This window comes from Uloborus diversus, chromosome 9 (genome assembly GCF_026930045.1).
Source record: "Uloborus diversus isolate 005 chromosome 9, Udiv.v.3.1, whole genome shotgun sequence".
NCBI lineage: Eukaryota > Metazoa > Arthropoda > Arachnida > Araneae > Uloboridae > Uloborus > Uloborus diversus.
Window position 1 is genome coordinate 75286726 of NC_072739.1, and position 22019 is coordinate 75308744.

Sequence of the window (22019 nt, forward strand, 5' to 3'; positions counted from 1 at the left end):
TAAGATAAGTTCTCTAACTATTCAATACAATTTTAAGATTCATAAATATGTTATAATATTGTTTTATGCTTTGCTTAAAAACTAGGTTTCCATCATCATGTACGTTTTAGTGTAAAAGAATATGTTGAGCAATTTATTTTCTTAACATTATTAGTGATGGTGTATAAGAAAAATCTGTTTCACACATGGAAAGAGAGATCTATGTAGTTTTGCCAGTTGAAGTTAAGATTGTATTATGCAGTGTAGTTAAAGTTTGAGCAATACATTCTAAAAATGCAAAATTAATTTATAAAAATAAAATTAACTGTTTTTAATTAATGATTTTGTTAAATAAAAAAATCCCTTGATTTAAATCATTAATTTTTTAAAAAGAAATCACTCGATTTGAATCCAGTACATTTAAATCAACGAACCCTGATAAAATCCACCTTTCATTGTCAGCAGTTTTAATTTTTTTTTTTATAAATGAATAGCCTAGTCATTTTTTTGCAAAAAAAATGAGCATATTTTGCAGTGTTTACATTTTGATACCAAAAGAATAAAAGGCACTCACTATTTGCACCTAGTATTTCACAACATGACACTGCTATTTTCGTAATTTTACACATGAACAAATTCAAAAATGCACAAATAAATATTATATCACTCATTTGACAAGCAATAATAATTTGTTTTTGGCAACGTAAGTGTAATTTGAAACGTGATTACACTGCCAACACTAGTTTTTAAAATAAATTTTCAAGACATTGATTAGTTCATATAGCACCAGTAGCGGTGGCATTGAAACACAGAACAGTCTGCCACTTTAACAATGTTATCAATCAGAAATTCGCTTTGCATTAAAATATTTTTTTGTGTACTGTTGTAACATAAGCCTGCATTGGAGACATTTTAATTTTGGTGATACTTTTTCAAGTACAGTAAACTCCCAATTATCCACGAGTCAATCAACAATCAGGAACAATATTTTCGCAGAAATAGCTTGTTTTTCTGTCGAAAAATCTTTTTTTTTTTTTTTTTTAGCAATCACGATTGCTTATTGTTTTCACTTGACAGTTTTGAATTCCTATGATTTTATTTTCCTCCCCGGCTTCCTCTGCAGCACCACCGTTGACCAGCCTCACGATGCTGCTCCTCAAGCAAAAAGCGTCTTCAGGTTGCGTCACATACTTGCCTACAATTACACATACACCTACACACACATGCATACATACATACAGACACCTACACATACACACAACTACCCACACATACATACCCCCCCACACAAACACACTACTACCCATACACACACAAACACACATGCCTACACACATACACATACCCGCCACACACAAACACACACATGCTTACATACACACACTCGTGATTGTGAAAAACATAATTTGAATTCAAGATATCAAAGTTCAATATTTTTTGTGCTTTCTTCATCGTACATACACTTGTTTTATATTAATGTTAAGTTCTGTTATGCAATTATACAAAACATTTTACTGTAGTTTATATTTTCATAGCTTATAGAAAGTATTATGCATAAATATACAGCTAAGTTTTTGAGAAAGGACAATTTTTACCTTATTCGTCCCTCATTTTTGTCTTTCTGCAGTTTATCCGCGATTTTTATTATCCGCAGCACTTGTGCCACCCAATTCTGCGGATAATCGGGTTTTTGGTCCATTTTTTTCAGTGATTCTTATTATTGTAACTACATTCATAAGACCTCCCCCCCCCCCAAAAAAAAAATTGTTTCCCATGTACTTATTTTTTTACTTTATTCCCTTTCCCCATTGATTAAATCTGGATTAAACATCTCCTCCTCTCTTCCCCCCTATTTACTACATAAACACTTTAAAGAATGAAAATTAGACATCAATCATATGGAACGGGAAAAACAATTTTATCTTATATTTGACGAACATTAATATAATCACATAAATAGTAGTTGGCAGAAGGCAGACACATTTAAAATTTAAAAAAAAATGTAATAACGACTAGCACCATACCTTACTCATAAAACAATTCCAGAACTAATCATCCACAACAATTGGCAATGAGATTATAAAAAAATAGACAGCATTGTTTGTACTTGCAGCAAGTTACGTGCTGCATATTTGCAGCGCAATAAAATTTGTGGAAGTGGTTCACAGAGTGTGCACCGGATGATCACTCAAAAACAAACTCGCACAGAGATTCACAGTTCATATTTCTAAGCTATACACATATATACATGAATAAATTTAGGATTCCAATGAAGCAACGTTAAGGCAGTTAGCATGGCACAACTTTATATGAAGACAGGGTTCAAAAGCAACAATTCATGGAAATTTTTTATCTCCTTCTCAAGCAACAAACTGAATACTGATGCAACTCGCTCCAAAGGTACAAACTGTGATTCCTAGGAATATGAAGTGTTCCATGCAACAAGGGTGAATTTGCTAGTCCTGTAAATATATATTCATCGCTCGATAACTAGAAGTCCAAAGGGACGGGCTAAAACGTTCGAGTTATGGAAAGTTTCCAAAACAGTCTCAAGAGTTTAGGACCTGATGAAAACTTCCGGGATAAAGGAATATTCGAGTTATAAACTTCAAGTTATCGATTATACATACATACATATATATTTGTCATCGAAGAGCTATTATTATATCGAAAGTATTAATGCGAAATTTCATCTTCATTTTCTTCATGACATGGCAGATAGCCCTTGTCAATTTGAAACTATTCTTTTCCTTTGAGGGGTTTTTCCTAGAAATAGTTTTGGCAGATTCACCTTATTGCATGGCAGGGATGCCCGCCTCCTCAAGAAAAAGGTCTTTTAAATATCATGAAGACTCCCCCCCTCCAAAAAAAAGGGGAAAATACCCTTTAATACCCCTTCTAAAAATTTTAATTGCGCACTTTGTGCCATGACCCCCCCCCCCCCCAGGTGGCCACCCCTGTTGCCTGGAGCACCTCATACAGTTCAACTTAGAAAAAGGATTTGCAAAAGATATATACGATTAGAGGTCGCTACTCTGTCGAAGTAAAAATATACGTACCACTCCTTACTGGTCACTACTTCCCTCAATTACACCAGTGCTATAAATTCGTTTCTACTTGTGCATAGTGACCAGAAATGTTTCCCAGTAAAGGATCCTTCCCTATTATCGTATTTGTAGAAAGCTTATGTCTTTAAAGGCTATACATGAAGTACGGTGTATGGAAGTACGTTCACAAAATGACACATAGAATTGTTTTTAATTCTTCAAGAACTTGGAATCAACTAATTACCTTAGGCACATTTTTCCAAAGAAGCTTTTGAACCCTGCTGAGATATATGTCAAGGTGTAAATGCAAATGCATTGTGAAAATTCAAAGCAATAACATTAAATGTCAAAATCACAAATGAGGTTTTAAATTCAAAGCTTTTATTAATGAAATTCATTTGATTTTTCACAATGCTCACAAAAAAATTTTTGGTCCCTTGAAATTATTTGATAACTAAAAATTCCACACACTAAACAGTTAATAAATTTTGAATTAAATAGTGAAATAATAAACTTAATCTAGTAGACTTTTCTTGTTCTTGGACAAAAAAAAAGGACAGTAGCTTATATTAAAGCCTTACTTTAGTAGTGTAGAAAAACTTAACAAATGTCAGCTGAAATACTACCAGCTTCCATTTTAATAAATAATAATTACACAATATGGTGGTTTCACCAATAATACTTGCAATCTTTTCGTTTGGTAAATACAACTTGCATGGTACCACAAATATCAATTTATAATTATAATACTTGAGAAAAAAAAAAGCAAATAAAAACTGTACACAGTAATTGAATACATTAAGTTTTTTCAAGAGAATGACTAGAGATTTTGAATTCTTCAAAAGTTTTCTTTAGTAAGTTTTAAAATGGCAACACATGGCTTGAATAAACATATTGCATTGAAGTATCAATCACTTTGGTGTTAAATTATTTTTCTTTTCTTTATTTACTTGGTAGTTAATTAGATGTTACTTGGTTCAATCCATTTTCACAGGTGTGACATTATTACACTTATATTTGCACTTTAATTCTAAAACTTAAACTTTATTCGAATATAAGGAACCATTATGCATAGTAATATGGAGCAACTTTCTAAAGAAAATGTCTTACTTGAAAAATGATGATTTGCATGTCCTGTGTGTGCGATCGTATGGTTTCAAGCCCACAACATATACGAAACTTTTTTTAAAAAGCTGATATTGCCACTTATGATACATAATAGTCCCCCCCCCCTTCCCCCAAATGTATCACAATTGACAGCTAAAGTTTGAAAGTCCAGAAATGAAGTGCATATATAGGCATAAAAATGTTTGATTTGTGCATAAGAATTGAGCAATTGATATTTTTACTAAAATTTCAAACCTTGACCAATTAATTTCATGATTTGAAAAAATATAAAATAAAACAGATAAATTTAATTCATTGCAGAAGTAGGCAAATAGAAAAAAAAAACTTTAGGAAAACACTACAGACTTTAGTTCAATTCTTAGAACTAATATTTTGTAGGCATATTTTTAACAAAAAGTGCACCACACAAGTAACCAAATTAAACAGAAACCTGAGAAACCCAAGACAAATCGCAAGACTTCCAGCTACACGAAATCAACTTCATTCACTTGGCACCGATCTAAGGCTGCCCTCGGCAGGGCCAGCCAATGGCACGACGGTACTAAGCTCGACTAGCAACAAGCCACTGAAGACTCTAAAAGTGTCCTTTCTTCAAGAAAGTTTAACGATGGCACAGATTAGATAAGCACTTCAACCATTTCTCTGTCACCTGTTGACAAGGAATATCACTTCCAGCCAGCAAGGACAGCAGGTAACAAACCGTCTTGAATACTTAGCTGCACCCCAGCCTTTAGCAAAACTGATACGGACGGCATTTGGGTCGAAAGGCCCATCTTTTAGTAGCGAAGGGTCCAACAACCTTTGGTTATACCTGGCCCTTTCGTAGTCAAAGATTTTCACTGAGTAACCAGGTAATATCTTGTATACAGTTAATTTTGCTGTATTGGGCGGGTCCAGGGTAGGAGAATTCACAAAGACTGGGTGCTCTGAGCGATTGTAAACATAAACCTCCTCGTCTTCTCTGAAGATGGAAATTCCATGTCCGATCTTCGCCCTGGTTTGAGAGACCGAAGAGTTATCTGCGAGGCGTGACCTCGACAGTGTTTCAAGGCACAGTCCATCACCATGAGGTAGATTGGCAAACACATTAATAGTAGGTTGACAGACCGGAAGCAGGCGCCCCACTCTGTTTGACAGTTCCCAGTAAGCTATTTTGCACCAAGGACGAGATTCACTGCAACCTGCAAACAAAAAATAAATTATTAATCAAACATATAAATTGAAAAAATGAAAGTATACAACATTGGGGGGGGGGGATGCAAAATTAAGTTTGTCAATGGAGAAGCATGCATAATATTTGCGTCCCCCCCATCCAAAGGAAGGATGAAAGATTTTTTTTTCTCTTTAGATCAACCATATTATAGTAGCTTGTGGTAAAGCTCTAGATTAACGATCGCCAGTCGCCATTAAAAATGGCTACCAATATGGCTACTATTTCAGTAAAAATGGATACCAAAATATCAAAATTGAATGATTAATTAAAATCCTGAAGACCTCGATACGATACAGAATGTTTTACTTGTGTTAAACCTTTTTTTATCTTTTCTTCTATTGCAGAAAAGGGCTTGAAATTATAAAACATTCCATCAACTCTCAACTCAAGAAACGCAGATTACTTGAAAATTAACAACGAAATATTTGAAATAATTATTTGACAGAGACAAAAAAATATTATTCAAATAAATCTAATGGCAGTTAAAAAAAAATAGTGCTTTCCAAGAAGTCATATCTTAAACTTACAAATGTATCGCACATTAGTTCTGCTCAACATTAAGAAAAACATAAAGGAACTTTAATACATAGCAAAAAAAAAACCGCAACAAGATAATTAAAGAAAATTTTAATAAACCAAATATTTATTTTGTACCTTACCGAATATCATTTTTTTCGTTCACGCACCAATAGAGGGCGCTACGAGTGACAAGCCTACATAGACAGCAAGGGAACACGAGAGATAATCGGTTCTAGTATAGGAAAAATATGTCCAGGTAGGTAGAGAAGCTCTGGGCTCTGCGGCGTCAGTGGCTTTGGGTCAAGGACAGTAACTGGAATAGACAGTGGACTGACTGCAAAAACTGAAGTTTCCTTCCATTGGCGACGCTCAGACTGAACCTCTGTGTACGATTCATATATTTCGTTATTGATTCTCATAATATTCACTAGACGCATGCTTGAGGGTATATTTTCCTTTTTTTTTTTTTTTCACACTCGAACGCCACCTACTCTGCCAGCAAACAGATTTTTTTCAGTTCTTTCACTTTACTTATTGATATTTTTATGGTGTGCAATCAAGAGTGAAATAGTGCGAGCACTACATTTTCGGTACAATGGACGCCGGTTAATTGAATCGACCGCTTTAGTGAATCAAATCGTCAAAAACAGCTTTATTGAATCAGCCGCTTTATGGAATAGAAACTGTTTAGAACAAACTTGGTTCATATAAGCGGCGGCCACTGTATTTAAAAAAGGAAATCAGTGGTTTTTATGGGTATTTTATCAATACAGAATGCGGTATTTCACTTTAAAAAAAGCAAATGAAAAGTTTCAGAAACAAGTCCCGTTACGATACTAAAACAAAATAATTAAAACTGGTCTTTTCATTTTTAATTACGGCCAGGGGCGCAATCAAGGGTTGCGGGGGTCAATCCCTAGGAAACCTTGATTTTTAAGCATATTTCAAATCTAAAGTGGTATTTGAACAGGCAAGTACTGTTGACTCCTCTCCCCCCTCGGAAGTTACATTCTGGCTGTGCTATGAATACAGGCTTAGATATTAAGAGGGCTTAGTATCAGGTTTAGGCATTTCAAGTACAATGGGGATGAGGAGATATTGTTATTTAATACATAATCGGAAAATATTCTTCTATTGACTTCATAGAAACGGATCGTGGGTGTATTTTTTTTTAGTGGTTTATGCTATTCCAACCAAAGCCGTTTTTCAACAGGACGAATGTTCTCGGATAAAGCACCATTTTTCTCCTTAAAATTTGCTATTCTCTACTTGCTGATTTGGATTTGAAGACCATATTTGTAATCACAACTTCCATCGGAAGTTGAATTACAAATGCGATTGAAAAAAATTGCACGAAGTAAAACGGAAACCATACTAACGCCGGATAATAAAATTCAGTGCCTAACTCTTAATGACAATGCATGGATAATAGAAGAAGGCAAAAAAAAAAAAAAAAAAATTACGCCCTCCCTCACTGAACAGCTGCCACAAGTGCTATCTCACATGTTTATTGCTTTGAAAGTAGTTTAATTACAAACAAAAACTTTTCAAATAACAATATTTATTTCAATTTTATGAGTCACTTTAACCAATAAACAAACAATTTTTAATGAGCTAGGAGTGAAAGAGTCGGAAAAGGAAACACTCAGTAAAAACCTCTGTAAACTAAAGTTATAAAAAATAAACTAGCAAATCAACTCGACGCACAAGTCAAAACAACAGAAGCCTGCTCGCGAGATTTTTGAGGACATCGTGTTCTACTTTAGAAGTCAACGGACGAGCAAATCAGTTCATAAATAATTTCGACTTAGCAGCTTTCTTCGCCTTAATAAGCTACAATAAAAGGAGGGGGATGTGCAGCATCCTACAAACTTCCGCTTGCCCTTTAAGGTTAATAAAATAACTTTCCCCACCCAATAAGAACCTTTCTGTTATTCCCCCCTCCCCTAAAAGAAGAACGTCTAACACTTTATTATTTTTCTACATTACACTTCGTTAACTTTTTAACCAATTGGAACTTTTTTTTTAATGAATAAAGAAAAACGTTTATTTGATAGCACGAATGGATTGAATACAGTGAAACCTGTGTTTAACCATACTGTCTATAACGATAACCTGTCCATTACGATACTTTTTTTAGGTCCCAACAGTATCGTTGTAGACAGGTTTTACTGTATAATGTTCAACTGAAATGCGATAAGTTCCAAATTCAAAAATGGCAGAGCAGTAGCAAACATTTAGTTTCATCAAGCAACACCGACAAGCTGCCGTTTTTTTTTTTTTTTCTCTGAAAATGCTGCTGCGAATAAACAATGAAAAAAAAATAAAAAGTTGAATTGAAGAAATAAGGAATTTAATGGATCAGAACCATTCAACCCTTCTAATGCTGTCAAGGTAAGTTGGCAAAGTACAAAAAGAAAAGATTCCTCAAACTTAGAAGATTGAAGATCAAAAGTGTGACTGCTATTTCTTGGGGAGCACTTCGCAATTGTCTACAGCTAATGTCTGGCGACAATGAACCTCCTTCCCCTTCTCGAAAAGTATTGTTACAACAACCCCGACATTTGAGAGGGATACAAAGAGATTACCACCACAGATTAGATGTGAACTTCACTTCATTTACTCTTTTTCTTTCCTTTGAATAGGAGGAATCAAAGAACGGGAGAAAGAGAAATCTTGAATTCTTCTATAGAAAAAACCCAGTTCATAATTAACTATTCTAAAACATTGCAACCAAACCTAAATCAACTCGTATTAGTAATTCTTTTGAGGCAAAAATCTATCAAAAGATACAAACTCGAGAATCGTAGGTACGCTTCAAGAGCCTCAGGGAAGAACGAACTTCCAGGGGGTCGGAGAAAGCGGTCCCTCTTATTTTTTTTCTTTCTACCCCTGCAACATTCTACTAGTCAATTTTAGGTGGAATGCAACAAGAACTCTCCGAGAAGGGGAAAGGTGTAGACAGGGGTAAATGTTAACGGAGAGTGGATGAAAGATAGTTATAAGTACAATCGATCCTCAGATTTAATGAAGAGTATTTGGCAAAAGCAAACGAGTTCCTTTTTAGCCTACTTTCCCAGTAAAAGTCAGAAAAAGAAGAAAAAAGCGTGAATGGCTTAGTGCATCTTAAAAATATCGCAAAAAAAAGTCAAAAATAAATAAAATAATTAAATAAATATTGAAAAATTAAAATTTGGAAAGTAGGGTATTGAGATGGGGAAAAATGTCTGTCGGACTGTCTGTCTGTCTCCCCCTAATAACTTTTGAATGAATAGTCCGATTCGAACAAACTTTTTTTTGTTCGAAAGATCTCGGCAAGGACACCTCATTCCCATATTTCACTTTTTGATTTGAACTATTTTTTGTTCAATTTTGAACAGTTCAAAAAAATTTAACATTAGCGCCTACGGGGAAATTTAAGGCAATTCCGAACTGTGAGGCGAATTCGCTTCAAACAAACTTTGTAGGAAAAAGCTTTTGATGAAAAACTTGTATATAAAACGTCTTTTTGATTTGAACAATTTTCCGTTCAATTTTGAACAGTTCAAATCCCTTAACATTAGCGCCTACGGGGAAACTGAAAGTCAACGTAGATTCCGTACTTGAATTCGGATTTTTTTCAAACAAATTTTGTTGGAAATAGCTCTTGATGCCAAACTCCAGACTTCGACTCCGAGAATTTAGGGGCACTTGACTCCGACTCCTATGCCCGACAATTAATCGGACTCCGACTCCCCGACTTGACTCTGACTTCGTAGCTTTGGCAAAAATTTATACACGGAGGACAAATGACTGACTCCGATTCTTAGATATTCGACTCCGACTCCTTTACCCCAAAATGAGATTGACTCCGACTCCACAGCTATGGTTTTGACTGTGAAATAATTATTGTTGATTTGACTTGTTTTTATTTTTACGCTAAAGTTTTAATTTAGGTATTCAGTTTTCGGCGAATAAACTCGAAGTCATTTATGTTTCTACATAAAGATATGCTCAGACGATTTTTTTTGACAATGAAAATTATTTCTTTAAGTTGAAATTTTATTGTTTTTATTTATTTTGGTAAGTGCATTAATTCATTTAAAAAATTGTTTTTGGCAACAGGGGAAAAAGAAACGATTTTTTTTTTGATATGATGTATTTATTTTACTGAGCTTATTAATTTTAAATATTATTTTTTCGTTTTGAAAGCTGTTAAAGATTTTTTTAATGTAAAAAAGTGTATTAGCTGCTTTGTTTAAAAGTTGCTTTTTTTTTTTTTTTTTGAGCAATCACGATTGCTTATTGTTCTCACTTGACCGTTTTTGGCGTCCGTGCCTTTTTCAGATTGGACCAGGCCTGCAGCACCACCGTCCACCGGCGGCGGCGCGGCTGGTCCTTTTCTCCGCACGCACCCCACCTCTTAGCCGTGAGCACTGTCCCCCGAAATCCACTTTTGCTGGGCGGTGGCGTCCATGTCCCACACACACGAACGCCTACACACACACACGAACTCCTACACACACACACACACGAACTCCTACACACACACACACACACGAACACCTACACGCACGTACACAACACTCACTCACACACATGCATACACATACACTTACGCACCCAAGCACCCACACACATGCGCCTACACAAACACACACGCTCGTGATTGCGAAAAACATAATTTGAATTCAAGATGCCAAAAATTCAAATTAATTTTTTAATTTTTTTAGATGAGTGAGGAATATATTTTATTCCTAGAAATCAGCTTAAAGTATTTTAAAAATATGTTTGAAAAATTTGCGATTTTAGCTATTTTTGAGATTATTGATCAGGAACTAGAAAGTAGTATGGGTATACAGGAAAGTAGGCTCGTCTAGTTCCAGACAGAACTTCTTGTTTTAACTGTTATTCGAAAGAACAGATTTATTTATTGAAAGTGAAACATGTTTCTCCCCTTATTTTTTCTCAATAAAAAGTGTCCAAGGAATGCTATTGTAGGCAGCAGCGTAACTAGGGGTTGGAAGGAGTGGCTCTCGCCAGGGGCGCAGCAGCCAGGGAGGCGGCATTTCGAATGATTAAAAAAAAATTAAGAGATTTTTTTGATCACAGAATTTGAAAAATGCTTTAAAAAAATTAAAAAACCTCGCAAGAAAAAGAGCTAGAGAAACAGAGCTATTATTATTTTCAAAATGTTCCAAAATAATAATAATAATAATTATATATATATATATATATATATATATATATATATATATATATATATATATATATATATATATATATATATATATTTCGAGGTCATAATGACCTCCGGTGACTTTTAATGTGGGCGACCTTGGGGGAAGGGGTGCAATTTCTTAAGTTTGCCAGGGGCGATAGACCCCATGTTTACGCTACTGATTGTAGCAGAACAAAACTTTTCTAAAAGTATAAGTTCCATTAATTTCTGAAATATTCTGTAGATCGAACTGGATGTTTTCATGACATGACTTATTATATTCAAGTGCGCGCCTTATAGTCAAAGTAACTAAGCTATTTTTTTCCTAACCGATCCCTGTTTATTCTGCGAATTTTGAATAAAATTACGGTTTATTTAATTTATAAGACATAGTACTTTTCGATACACTGTTACATGATTCTTAAGATGAAGTGCAGGTTTTAAACCAGTAGCGAAATATGCTAAAAAAGAAAATAGAATGTAGATAGAAAGAAAATAGAAAGGCAATAAAAGCTTTCAGGAACAAAAGACAGCCGGACTGATAAATAATAATAAAGACGTTAAAAAGATGGGAGTCATAAAACTGACGGCCTGGTAGCCTTCCACGAGTTCAAACAAACACGAAATGGCGCCAAGTGAAATTCTTCGGTCGTTCTTCACTCATATTCGGGGTCGCAATATCTTTGCGACGAGAAGTTACGAGTTCCCGAAAATAAATGCCGCCAAACGTTGAAAATAAAACGAAAGAAAAAGAGAAGATCCATCAACAAAAAGTCGCCAGTGGGGCGACAGCTTCACGACTTGCAAAAATCAAGGACCATTGCGCAATTCACCAAGCTGCTAAAAGAGCTTTCTAAAAGTTTGACTTCGTTTTCTAGCCCACTTAGGAAGAAGCCTTAACTCCGATTTTACAATTAGAAAAGATTGTGTTTTACTTGTCACTATTATGAGGTCACTAGAAATGCAAAAATCTCTCTAGTCCCTCCTATAAAAAAAAGATCCTGTAAGTATGCTTCATAATAAATAAGGATTAACGGTATTCAAAACTATTTTTTCTAATCGAAAGTCAAACTAGACGAAATGGTGATTTCGAACGAATGGGGAAGATTGGAACTTCGTAAACCTAATTTCCCTTTTTCCTGCAGTTTTTGCACTAGAAATCTAAACAGCAAATATGGAACAATAAAAATTTCTTGCATCACAGGAAATAAATTATAGAACTGTAAAAATGCCCTTTTACAATAATACAAAATACTAGCTGAGCCGTGCTAAGCATTCGCGCTTGATAGTGACAATTTTGAGAAATAATATACATATGATTACGATGAACAATATCACAGGGATGCTAAAATTCTAAAGTGATACTTAATGATTTTCCATAAATCAATCAACAATACAAAACAAACGTTAAAAATAATTTCAAATGTAGATAAGTAGAATATTTCAATGTAGTGATGTTTGTGCGACTTTTAAAATAATTTTTTCGAATATCATTTTTGGTAGAAATGACGTGGAGGGGGAAAGTAAGACTTCTTTTTAGGGCTAAAGTTTTTTAGACAAAACTTTTCCATTTGGAGTACTTGCAGTTAAGTTTTATTCAATAATGCTAGTGTTTAATGGGATTGTTTCCTTCAGTCAAAAAAACTACTTTTAGTCACTGAAATTGATAGAATAAGCAAAAAATAAAAATAATAATATGGACCCAGAAAATTATTTCATATTCCCAACAGTTATTTTTTAATGTCCGATTTTTCAAACAAGGCGTGGTCTTTTTGATGTCACAAATGATGCTTTGGCGTATTTGTCTAACGTGTTTCCACGTTATGATAATCAAGAAGCTAATTAAATATTGTGCTACGCTTGCTATCAACCATATCGTTGCCAGTACACGTGAGTAAAGATGCGAATTAATTATTTTGGACCGTGAATGGCAACACTGAATGGCATTTCATCATTTGTGATGTCATCGGCAGAAGCGTTAAACGAGGAAAGAGCACCGAATTAAGTAATTTTTAAAAAATATTAAAACTTAGTCAAATTATATATTTTAAAGCAAGCTCTTTTAGAAAAAAATACTTTTAAATTTTTAGAAACGACCCCATTCTACACCTGTAGTAATTCGCTCATTAAAAACACATTGAAAGTTCCAACTTCTGGGTAGTAAAATTATTTTTCTAACAAAGATAAATTACGTCGTGTAAAGTCTTATGAATTCAATATTTCTGCCTTACAATAGCATTATTGCCATGTAAAAAAAAATAATACATTTACGAAGCGCGCCATTAAAAAAAATCACTTTCATCAAAACTATTTCTTTGATAAATTACGCTCTCGGCCTCCATTGAGAAGAAACGACTTATTTGGCGAAAACTTTCGGTGACAGTCTGCCAACCACTAAAACAGTACCGACTCCAGAGTGTCTAGGCTCCAGCAGAACGGGCGCCACCTCACCCCGCCCACCGAACTGTCTATCGCTCGCACCATCCCTTCGAAGCATTGTTTCTATTGCCGGCTCCAAACGATTCATAGATATGGAATGCGAGAAGAGAGTCACAACAATGGGTGTTTGAAAGTATGTCGCAATGCATTTGGGCTGGGATATTTTGCAATTAGAAAACGCGATTGATCGCAAACGATGATTAATAAAGTCCCTTACGACGTGAGATCTTTCTCCTAAAAATGAGAACACCTCTTTGACGGACACGCAATGTGAAAAGTCTCAGGCTGCAGGGTTTTAAATATTTAAGCTCATGTTAGCATTCGAGCTGAAAAACCCTGGGACAACTATTAGAAATGCGTTCGCAACTTTCCCTTGTCCAATTTTAATTTATTTATTTTATGTTTTTTTTTATATTGTTGTTATTTTTTATTTTTATATTATTGTTTTATTTTATTTTTAATATTTTTTTCCATTTTATTGTTATTATTAATTTTTATTTTATTGTTATTTATTTTTATTTTATCGTTATTGTCCATTTTTATCTTGTTAATTTTTACTTCCTTTTACAAAAAAGGAAGTATTGTATTCGCGAAAAAAATTTCACTCAAAAATCGCCCTTAATTTCCATTTTGCTCACCCCCAAATGAATGTTGAGTTTTTTTTTCGATTCGACCACATGCGGAAAAGTGCCTAAGAATGTATAGACACGCGAAATATCCATTTTGACCATCACCGAGGTAATTACAACGACTTTTCTCGTGACGTCTGTATGTATGTGCGTATGTGTGTATGTGCGTATGTATCTCGCATAACTCAAAAATGGTATGTCCTAGAAAGTTGAAATTTGGTACATAGACTCGTAGTGGGGTCTAGTTGTGCACCTCCCCTTTTGGTTGCTTTCGGATGTTCCTAAGGGGGTCTTTTGCACCTTTTTGGGGGGAAATCATTGTTAATTTCGATGTAAACTCAAGTGGCGTTATAATTTGTCGGACACTTGGCGATATATCGCCAGTCTTTTGGTCGCCAAGTTTTGTCGCCAACTTGGCGACAAATTTGGCGGAGTTTTTTTTTTTGGTTTCAATTTGGCCATTGTTGGTGATATTTAGAGAATAAATATTGAATCACATTAAAATAGCGAATAATGGGGAAATGACATTAAATTGGAGTAAAAGGAAGTCATGTGATGCACACATCAGCTCGTTATATTACTATTTTATCAACTTTTATTATAATACTATTTTATTCATTTTTATTATTATTTTATTTTTTACAGGAAGGAAAAGAGATTTAATGATTGATAAATAAACAAATTTAACTAATAAAAAAACCCAAATTATTATGGTGTAAAATTTAAATTAAATTTTAATTTAACACCAATATGAAATTATTGGAAAAAAAAAAAAGTCATATTTCAGCAAGTGTTGTTTGACGATCAGTGCGCGACTTTAGAGGTGGCAGGGGGAGACCAAGCAAGGGCCCTTGCCTCAGGCGGCCAATTCGGAGAGGGCGCTGGATATAAGTTGGAAATTTATCCACTTTTTGTCCCCGTTCGGAAAAATCGACGATTCGGCAAATTTGGAAACAGTAGTGCAGTTTTTAACGACGCCTAATGTATCTTCGCAATAAATGAAGCTACGCGTGCATATTCGTTTTTATCATTCGCTAATATTCGGAGTTTCTTTCAGTAAATTGAGACTTTCTCCCTTTCAAAAACGTTCGGGACGCCCCTGTTAACAACACATTTTTCGGTTGAAACGAAAGCATTTTTAATGACAATATATTTATGCAATACAGTGTGAAGACATATGAGGCAGTGAGAAGCAAAGGGATGTAAGTGGCAAAATTTAAAAAAATGGAGCTAACCAGTACAAAAGCACCCATATAGGGGGGCAAGGGGAGGGGCTCAAGCCCCCCTCCCTAGAAATTAAAACTTCCTTGCTTTTAGTACTTTTTTCTTTGCAAAAATGTAAAAGCATTTCTTTTTCTTTTCCAGCCATTAATGAATAATTAATTAAAAATTTCAAACTTTAATAACTCTAATCTGTACTGAAATTAGTTTCTATGGGGAAAATATTCTGCTACCAATGAAAACCTACCTAGGACGTTATCTTTAAACGCGTTTTATTCAAAACTTGAAAATGTCCACTTATCCCTTTGCTTCTCATTGCCTCATATAACAAGTGTGGGGGGGGGGGGGGGGCGTTGATTATGTTGAGAGAAAAAAAAAGACATCATGCACTGCCCTAAACGTTTTTTCGTGAACAATTCATACAAATGCATGCAACGGGTTTTGGAGGTATATCGACGATACATTACAGTGTTAGCCATATTCTGAAAAGAAATCAGTACATTAAATCCAACACGCTGAGCTGGATACTTCAAAAAAAAAAAAACTCATGCACCCTAAAATCACTCCTAGAAATTAAAGTCTATATGAACATTAAATTCCATGCATCGTGGAGGGTTGACCATAGGTATTCTGAGTCACGTGTTTTATTACGAAAGACAAGGCAACCCGCATTCCGGACATAGCGCGTTCCCCCATCAACTGCACCATTATTCTGCCCTTAGGGCTTTGTTCTCTGCCGCGGAATCATTCCTTCTTGTATACCGCTAACTGCCCTTAAAAAGCAGCTCTTTTCCCTCCATTTTTCTTTCTGCTTTTTTAGCTGACAAACCACTTTTAATGACGATTGCCGAGTGGTCGTTACTTCTTCAGTGGTTCACATGGAACTCTTTATTTTCTGCTAATATTTTTTCATGTAACACGATAATAATTTCAGGGTCAGCTGCCCGGAAATATGGTTGTCAACCTAACTTGGATATTACAATAAAATAGCATGGAACCTCAATAATTATCTCAAAGATTAAAGTGTTGCTATATACGTACGGTGACCACTTTTTTTTCAACTCAAAAAAAGAAGACATTTACAAATTTGACGTTTCTGCACGTGTATACTTTGAAAAAAGGAAGAAATAAAAGCGCCCCCCCCCCCCCTCCCGTCTTTTCTTTTAATTCATGAAAAACACAAACCGAATTGATGTAATTTTTTTAATGCTTAAGTTTGCTTCGCATTTAGTGCTGATTTTAAATAAGAATGAATACCTTGGCAAATTTTAATAACACCCTATATATATATATATATATATATATATATATATATATATATATATATATATATATATATATATATATATATATATATATATATATATATATATATATAGATATATATATATATATATATATACAGTAAAACCTGTAAAGTTGACCACCTTTGTAAGTTGACCACCTGTCTATGTTGACCGCTTTTGTCTGGAACGGAATTAGTCCTATCTTATATAATGAAGGAAAACCTCTGTAACTTGACCACCTCTCTATCTTGACCACTAATGAACACCAAATTTGGTTTGGAGTATTGTAAAAAACCCTTTGTAAGTTGACCACTTGGTTTATTTTTTAAAATTTTATTTAGCAAATTATTTTATTATTATTATTATTATAGCTTTCCAAGAATATTTTTGATGTCAGACTAGCATTTTACCAACTAAATGAAACAGCAGCATAACTAAACCTCCTTTTGAGTTTGAGTAGATCATCATGAGGTTATAAATGTATATGAGAAAAAAATAAAGCGAAAAATTTGTAATTTTTGATTAGCTATGAATTTTTAGGAACTATTAATATCAAATGAGTAACTTTTCATAAACAATAAGACTTTTTTTTTTTTTTGGATCAATTTATTGAAATTTTAATTTTGCATGACACGTTATGTGTCTTTCTGGGAAAATAATCTCTAAAAATATTTAAATAACATTTTAAATTATTGTTTCAAAGTAATGCTAAACAATGAAAGTGAGTTGAACAGAAAGAATAAGTGTCAATTAGTCAAAAAATGAATACATGGTGCAAGAAATGACAAGAAAAAAAAAATCATTACCCCCTTATAAGTTGACCCACCTGTCTAAGTTGACCACCAAAGTACTGCACCGCAAGTGGTCAACTTACACAGGTTTCACTGTATATATTTTTTACAAATCAACATTGCTTTAGGAACTGCAATTTACAACTGTGCATTATCATCGCTGGTAAACAAATCAGTCATAATGGAAAACCTTTCTGTGAGCGCATAGACCCGGAGAAACATAAAATACATTGAATAATTATGCATGATTTAATTCATCTGATTGAAAATGTTCCAACAGTTCCATTAAGAGACTTTTGTTTGAATCATTCAGTGTTCTGTTTAACCTCTTCAGAAAAAGGAATATTTCAGTATGTGGGGAGACAACGGGACGGGACATTTAATCGCCTTTTTTTTTCGAAAATTTGAATGAAAAAAAAAAAAAAAAGCAAAATTTGAAACTGCATAAAAAGGAACGAAGCAACTTATAACAGAGTACTCGAGTACCCATGGACACGAGGGGGGGGGGGGGGGGGGAATTCCATCCGGTTAACACATATCGCCAATCCTAATATGATAGATAGTTTCTGTACAGGTAACGTCAGTTATGCCCCCCCCCCCCATTTAATTCTTGTTATACACATGCGACACGCATGTACATATCACAATCATATCTGGGGTGAATTGGTGCCATAAACTCCTATGTCAGAAAACCTTACTGGTTGCTTCCTTGGGTAATACCTTTTTGCTTGAAATTTCCATATTTTCAGTGCCTTCGGCGTCAAAGAGAAATCATTAAACAATAGCCAGCCTGTAGTTCCTGGAACAGAGCATTCCAACGAACTAAGGTAAGAAGCTCCTCCCTTTGCTACTCCCTCCTCTCTAGTGGTTTTTCCTCCATTCCAAGTCGAATCGCAGGTAGGGGGGCTGACTGTGTGCTTCAATCGATTTTTCCGCCGCGAAAAGGTGTTTTCCCGACTCGCAGCAACAGTGGATGGGTCGATTAGATTGCAAGACTTTTTTTTTTATTTGTTCGGTTTCCCTGGTGTAGGTAGCACATGGCGACGAGCTTCCGCCTGTTCCACTGCCACCTTAACAGGTCGTCAACCCGACTTTTATCTTAAGAAGTTCGATATAATATGGAAATTTTAAGCAAGAAATTGAAAATAAAAATCAGGAAAGAACTAAGAAATCAGGGGACCAGGGGCCCCCCTGAACTCAAATTTTAGGGTGGACGGAAATTCTCAATTTCCCCAACGGAACTCCGAATTTCGCCGAACGATGGTAGTTCTGTCAAATAAAACTCCAAATTTTGCCGAATCGTCAGGCAGAATTGGCTCGCTGAAGAAAGAAATTTTTGAGTGTGAGCTCCCTCCCCCCTCTCTGACGCCCCTGAAACAGTCGAATTTCATTTTTCGGTTAACAATTTCTGATGAGGGTCGATAATATACAGACATACAACGCTAAAACTGAAACAGAAATGAAATACATGTGCTTTTCAAAAATGCTTTGGTTTTATCAGGACTTATAGTAAGACGGATTTGGTTATTTAAAGTATGAACATAAGTTCTGAAATCTATATTTTAGAGTTCCCATACTTTTTTTAACCAGTTGGATGGGACCGTGATGATATTTATGATTTTTTGATTCAGACCAGAAACCGAGCAATCCCTGGTTCAGCACCCGCCAGAGGTATCGTTTAACTAGGAAGACTTTGTGACCACGAGCATATTTACGTCCTCCCAGTCTCCATTAATGAAGACGGTGGATCTTCGACCAGGCTAGGATCGAACCCGAGGTCCTCCAATCACTAGTCCGATGCCTTACCGATCAGACCACCACGGTCCAGCATGTAAGTTCTGCATGTCTCCCTCCACTCCATGAGAAGACAATATTCTAAGAGGATTTATTTACATTTGCCGTTAATTTCTTGCAAGTTAAAATAAAACGCTGTTAGCAATCAATTTACTAAACACTTTATGTGGCCTGCAAACGTATCCAGCAAATTTAAATAAAAGTTCATCAAAAAGTAATAATAATCAGAAAAAAGGAAATTTTTCTTTGAAGAATGAAGCCTTCATTTAAATCGATGAAGAAATAAATCACCGATTGGTCAAGATAAACCACAAACAAAAAAAATCTTCAAAAAAAAAAAAAAAAAACTCTCCAAAGTAAATTTATAACTTCCTGGCAAAAAGGTTGGCCACTAAACTCGGCGAATGCCAAATATTCGGCTTCCCAGAAGTCGAGTTACAAATATAAAAAAAATTTGCATGAGTTGTTGGCATCGCTAGAGAGGTTGCCAACATTCGGCATCAACAGCAGAGATGTTTTCTTTGTTCCCGCCAACCCGTGAGATACATCTTTCTTTTTCATCAAAGATTTAGAGGTATGAGCAAGTGCTGCTGATAAGAGGACAATGGATTAGCTGTTTCATCCAGGTTTTTCTTTCTGTTTTTCCACTAGGAGCTTCCCAATGAGCCCGAGAGACACGGAAAGGAGATTATGGTGTTGCTAGAATTATGCATATTCGCGAGTTGGAAAGAAGGCTAGGGCTTATAACGACTTAAGTTTGAAGTTTAGATGGCACCAACATTGCCAGATTTGACAAAGGATACTACTGCTTCAGGACACAGATTTCGAAAGAGCAGTACACGCATATCTTGAGCTTTTCGAAGCACAAATAGTTAAGTCCATTAATGGCTTAAGCTTTTTGACTGTTGTGAGCAATAAAGTTTCTCAAAATCAAAGTTACGGATTTACACCATTCTGGCTCCAAAAGGCAAAATGAAGATTGTCAAAAGCGTTTTATTTTACCCATATAAAAATCCTAATAATTGTCACATAACAGAAAGAAAAAAAAAAGGTTAATAATCTCAATTAGAAACTTGCAAATTCGCCTTAGTTTTTTCAAATATACAGTGAAAATTTTCAGACAAGGTCAGGGCTTAATTTTTGACTAAAGTGTGGGAGCTCTCTAGTCTTCTGATCCCATTATAGTACGTAAAGTGTCAGAATTCCCATCAAAAAAGTAATAATTCACCTAAATTTGAAATGAAGTGCGTGCTCATAACAAATTAATAGAGCAAAGTAAAGAGCACACGGTTTTGAAGGAGCCTAAGATCCCATTCCACATTAAAAATGAGAAAATTGTCACATTGGTGTCTAGTTTTAAAAAAAAAAGTCATGGGGGAAAACGTCTAAGGAACAGTCTAAGGAAAAAGGTGACTCTCCCTCCCCACACGCTGTTACTTTTTCTTTTTCTCCTCCCCATTTTTCACGTACGATTCCGCCTTTCGAAACATTTACAAGGTCTGAAAACACGACGGTTTTGTAGTCAAGATTAACCTGCGGTCGGCTATGTAACCACTTACAGGAAAATCCCCAAGATGGGGGGAAGAAACAATAAAAAGCACCAAGAAGTTTCGCAAAAAAGTTATATTTACATGAGGGTTTTGGAAAAAACGATTTATGGCTGATACAAGTAGCACACGACTCTTCAAAAATATGAAAAACCCACAAGTGGTTTCCCACAGAATCTCTTCGCGTGGCACAAACACGCACAAGAGGCCCGCCCCGCCAAACTTCTTGAATGCTGACCTTGTTTGAAGCGGGCCGTCGCCTCAAGTGGATTGACTCTCTGCCACGACAACCACCCTCTTCTCCACCCCGGTGGCTATTCCCTTCTATCCTCTTCGTGCAGCCACTCGAGAATCGATTCAGAAAAATGCAGCAGTTCCTTGTTATGGCATAAGAGCAGCAAACAAGGATGGCGGCACAGTGAGTTGTACAACAACAGACGGGGAGAAAATACGTATGCCCTCGAATAATGAATAATGTGCAGTTGACGACCACTAATCCGTCATTCAATGTCGGATTAGAAACATCTGACCGAAGGAAAATTCGTCTCATCATCCAATGGGGAACCAGATTTGGGATAGCAGATTTTCCTTTACCTTGTTTCATAAGACAAGGGTTCCCAAAGTGAGTGCCACAAGAATGGGGTTGTTTCCTTCAGTCAGAAGAATAACTTTTAGTCACTGAAATAGAAAGAATAAGCAAAAAAGAACATGCAGCCAGAAAAACTTATTTTCTCAATATATATATTTTTTTAAATGTCCGATTTTGGAAATAAGGTGTTGTCTTTATGACGTCACAAATGATGTACTGCCGAGCTAAATGTTTACGCTTTGCTGTCAACCGTGCTGCCAGGTTATGATAACTTGCGCCGTGCGCTAATGGCATCAGCGAATGGCATTTCATCACTTGTAATGTCATGTGCAGAAGCGTAAAAAATGAATTTTAATCTGCGCACTGATTGAAATAATTGCTAAAAAATATTTAACTTCGTCAAATTGATTAAAGAATACTTAAATCCTACGTCTTTAAGCATGCTCTTTCAGAAAAAAATAAAATTTCGGAAGCAACCCAATTGAAGAGGAGTGCTGTGAAGTGTCCACTGTATAATATATTGTATACGTGCGCATGGGTGTGAAGATGTAATCATATATTGTAAATGAAATGGGGTGTAATGAGAAAATTTACATTTTTCAAAGGGTGCCGCACATCGGAAAAGTTTGGGAACCTC

At 35.3% G+C, this 22019-nt stretch overlaps 1 protein-coding gene across 1 annotated transcript in view; it reads right to left on the bottom strand.

Annotated features, from left to right (window-relative positions):
- Positions 1-4799: 4799 nt before the first annotated feature.
- The window catches only part of LOC129229231 (mothers against decapentaplegic homolog 6-like), a 52494-nt gene continuing 35274 nt past the window's right edge, over positions 4800-22019 (bottom strand). Inside the window, exon 4 of the mRNA XM_054863494.1 lies at positions 4800-5335. Coding sequence (XP_054719469.1) covers positions 4800-5335 — 536 coding nt within the window. The remainder of the gene's footprint in view (positions 5336-22019) is intronic.